The sequence below is a fragment of the Emiliania huxleyi genome, assembly GCF_000372725.1.
Source record: "Emiliania huxleyi CCMP1516 chromosome Unknown EMIHUscaffold_1220, whole genome shotgun sequence".
Classification (NCBI taxonomy): domain Eukaryota; phylum Haptophyta; order Isochrysidales; family Noelaerhabdaceae; genus Emiliania; species Emiliania huxleyi.
The window spans coordinates 1-3,073 of record NW_005201370.1 but is presented as its reverse complement, the minus strand read 5'-3'; the positions used below and the strand labels follow the sequence as shown (position 1 = coordinate 3,073).

Below are 3,073 nucleotides of genomic sequence, written 5' to 3'. Positions count from 1 at the left end.
ACTCCTCGGATAAACCTCGGCTGATCCCGCCCACGTCTCAGCTCGTCTCTGCTGCACACCAGTGCCGGTCGCGCCGCTCTCTCCCGCAGTCACGCGGCGGACGAGGCGGGCGATATCGTCGCGCGGCTGGGAGCGCTCGTCGAGGAAGGTGAATGCGAGCGCCAGGTGCCGGCACGCCTCCGGGTCCGAGCCGTGCTGCCGCTCCAGCGAGCGGAGCAGAGCCTTTGGCCCGCTCGCGCCCGGGTAGCGGCGCAGACCGTACTCGACCGACGCAGAGAAGGCACCAAAGGCGGCGTTGCGCCGCGAAGTCTGCTTGTCCGGCGGGAGGCTCGCGGGAATCGCCGCCATCCGCGTCTCCCACCACGCCGCGCAGTCGGCGTCAAAGTTGAGCAGGAAGCGAGATAGGTACGTCGTGAACTCGAGCGTGTAGAACGCCTCCATGGCCGTCGCCGCGCCGGGTGGGATAGTGTCCTTATCGACCCACCGCAGCACGGTGGCCGACTCCGCACCCACGTACCACTCAGCCGTCGCATCCGCCGCGCCAGCAGCGCCAGCCGCTCGAGCGCCACAACCGCTTGCAAGTGCAGCGCCAGCGGCAGTGACGGCGGCGGAGCGAGCAAATCCGAGCACGACGCGCCGGCCAGTCGGTGCAGTCGATACGGCAGCGTGGGTCGGCACGGGGCGGTGCAGGCGCGGCCGGGGTGGCGCAGCCCAGCAGCTCGCGATGAAGACCAGCGCACTCATCGGGCAAGGAAAAGAAGAAAACCGCAGTAGCGAAATCGATGCTCCCTCCCACCTGCCCCCTGATTTGGGCGTGTAACGGACGTCCCAGTGGTGGCCGACGCCTTACCCCCTACCCCCCTGCCCCAAACCCGGGGCTGGACCCCAACCCTTTCCATCGTGTTTTCATCTTCTTACTCATCGCAAACCCCGTCAGCAGTCCTCCTCCGGGAATGTACGTAAGAAAACACACTGAGAAAATACACTGAAAAATAATGAAGGCGGCCCGGGGCGGGGTGGATGGGTTGGGAGCGAGGGGGCGGAAGTGATCAGTGCGGTAGATGGCGAGCTCGAGGCGCGTGAGCCGGACTTGTGAGCCGGACCACCCCCTCTTGTTCTCTGCGTTGTTGAGCCAGGACTCAACATACTCGGGCTTGCGAGTCCCAAACTGTCACTCCCCTTTCTCCCGGCCGGGGTGGGGCGCGCGCGGGGGCGGCGGGTGTGCGGCGGGTGTGAGGGATGTCTGTGAGCCCGAGAGCGATATGCCATGTCCGCCTTGCGTTGTTTCATAACATCGAAGGCTAAGCTCAAAAATAATGAAGTGGCCTCTCCCGCGTAGAAGCTCCTGCGGTTCCCGTACCACAGCGCGCCCCAAGGCTGCGCACAACGAACCCTCTTGCCCCGCCATGGTGGCCAGCCTTCTCGTCGAGCGAACGCTGAAGGCCGCCGAGGGCTACCTCCCTTCGTCGGTGGTGGCGGCTCTACACTTGCTCACCCAAACGGGCAGCACATCAGAGATCATTGACGAATGCCGCGACCTCCTGAACAAAGGCAAGGAGACGATCTTCACGGCGACGGCCCGGGCGGCGCCCTACCTCTCCAGTATTGCTGAGAAGAAGGAGTCGCTGCTCTCGGACAAGCGGCTGAACCGGGCACTCGACGCCCTCCAGCAGGCGCGTGAGCACCCTGTCGACGCCGTGGTGGCACTCAAGTCGCAAGCGCTCGACGTGCTCCGCTACGACCGCGCAGCTTGCCGCGACTACGTTCAGGCAGGGATTGCGGCTGACACTCGAAGCGTGACCGACGCCCACCGAGTCATGGAGGCGCCTGCCATTGCACTGGTGGCGGCAAAAGGCCTCGCCGTGCGGGCCGCCCTTCGCGCAAACGACTCGCTCGGTGAGCGCGCGGCTCGGCTGAGTGGCCGGGCCTGCGGCTTCCTCTCACTCCTCGCCCTGCGGGCATCGCGGCTCGACTCGGACTACCTCGGTCGCGACTACATCCCAGCCAGCGCCAAGGCGCGCATGGAGCGCCTCGCTGTTCTCCTAGCGCCACCCGCGGCGGTCGAGAGGAGGACCCCGAGCCCATACGCGTACTCATTTCACGAGGCGCGTGCAAGTGCCAGCTCTGCGACCCACAACGTCTCTTGAGGATGAGAGGACACTCCGCTACACCGCCGCCGCCCGCGGGCTCTCCGCCACGCGCTGGCGACGTCCGTCGGGTCCGTGGGTGATGGGGGTGCGTGGGAGCGCTCTCTACCCCAGCCGTCACACACACCTTGAGTAACGCGGGCGCAACAGTAAAGTACGCACTCTGCACAGCTGTGACTTACGGATGCCGGCGCCGCGGCCCGCGCGGGCCGCCACATGCCCCATGAGCCATATATGGCCCAATGCCACCCCCCCAGACATGGACATGGATCGAGGACATGGACATGGACATGGACATGGACATGGCACATGCACATGCAACATGTGCATGTGCATGTGCATGTGCATGTTGCATGTGCATGTGTGCATGCACGTGGTTTGGTGTGGTGTCCATCCATCCATGCATGATGGCTTTTGGTTCCGACCTAGCTCCTAGGTTCCGACCGACCTCCATCCACAAGGCCCGCAATTTTCGCATCTACGTGCGCGCAGGCGTTCGCACAAGTGTACAAATAGAGAATCGGTCACACCGCCACCACCGCCGACAGATGCCGACGTCTCCCAGGGAGATGATGGAGAGAGGGGACGACACTGCTTCAGCAGCGTGCACCGCGATCCTACTGTGTTTTTTGTTATGCCCCCCCCCCCCCCCCCGAACACCCCACCCAGTGAGGGAGGGCGAGATGATGATCGAGGGGTCCCGTACACCATGCCTCCATGCGGAATCGACCCTATCCAGTGCTCAAGTGCTCAATCAAGATACCACTCTCGCCTCTCATTTGTGTCACACCACGCGGAACGCATCTCCATCGCTTCGGTGAAGGGGGTGAACCGCGCCATCCTCGATCGATCGCCGTGGTGCTTGCTGTCGCTACGTATCTTTGGAACATCGACGGCAGCGCAGCTAGATCCAAGGCCTGGTTCAT

General features: G+C 64.2%; 1 protein-coding gene across 1 annotated transcript; it reads right to left on the bottom strand.

Annotated features, from left to right (window-relative positions):
- EMIHUDRAFT_373131 (hypothetical protein) lies at nt 1–749 on the bottom strand (the record flags this gene model as incomplete). Its single annotated transcript, XM_005790107.1, has 1 exon — nt 1–749. A coding segment is annotated over exon 1 (744 nt), but the record flags the coding sequence as incomplete, so codon positions are not given.
- Nucleotides 750–3,073: the final 2,324 nt, after the last annotated feature.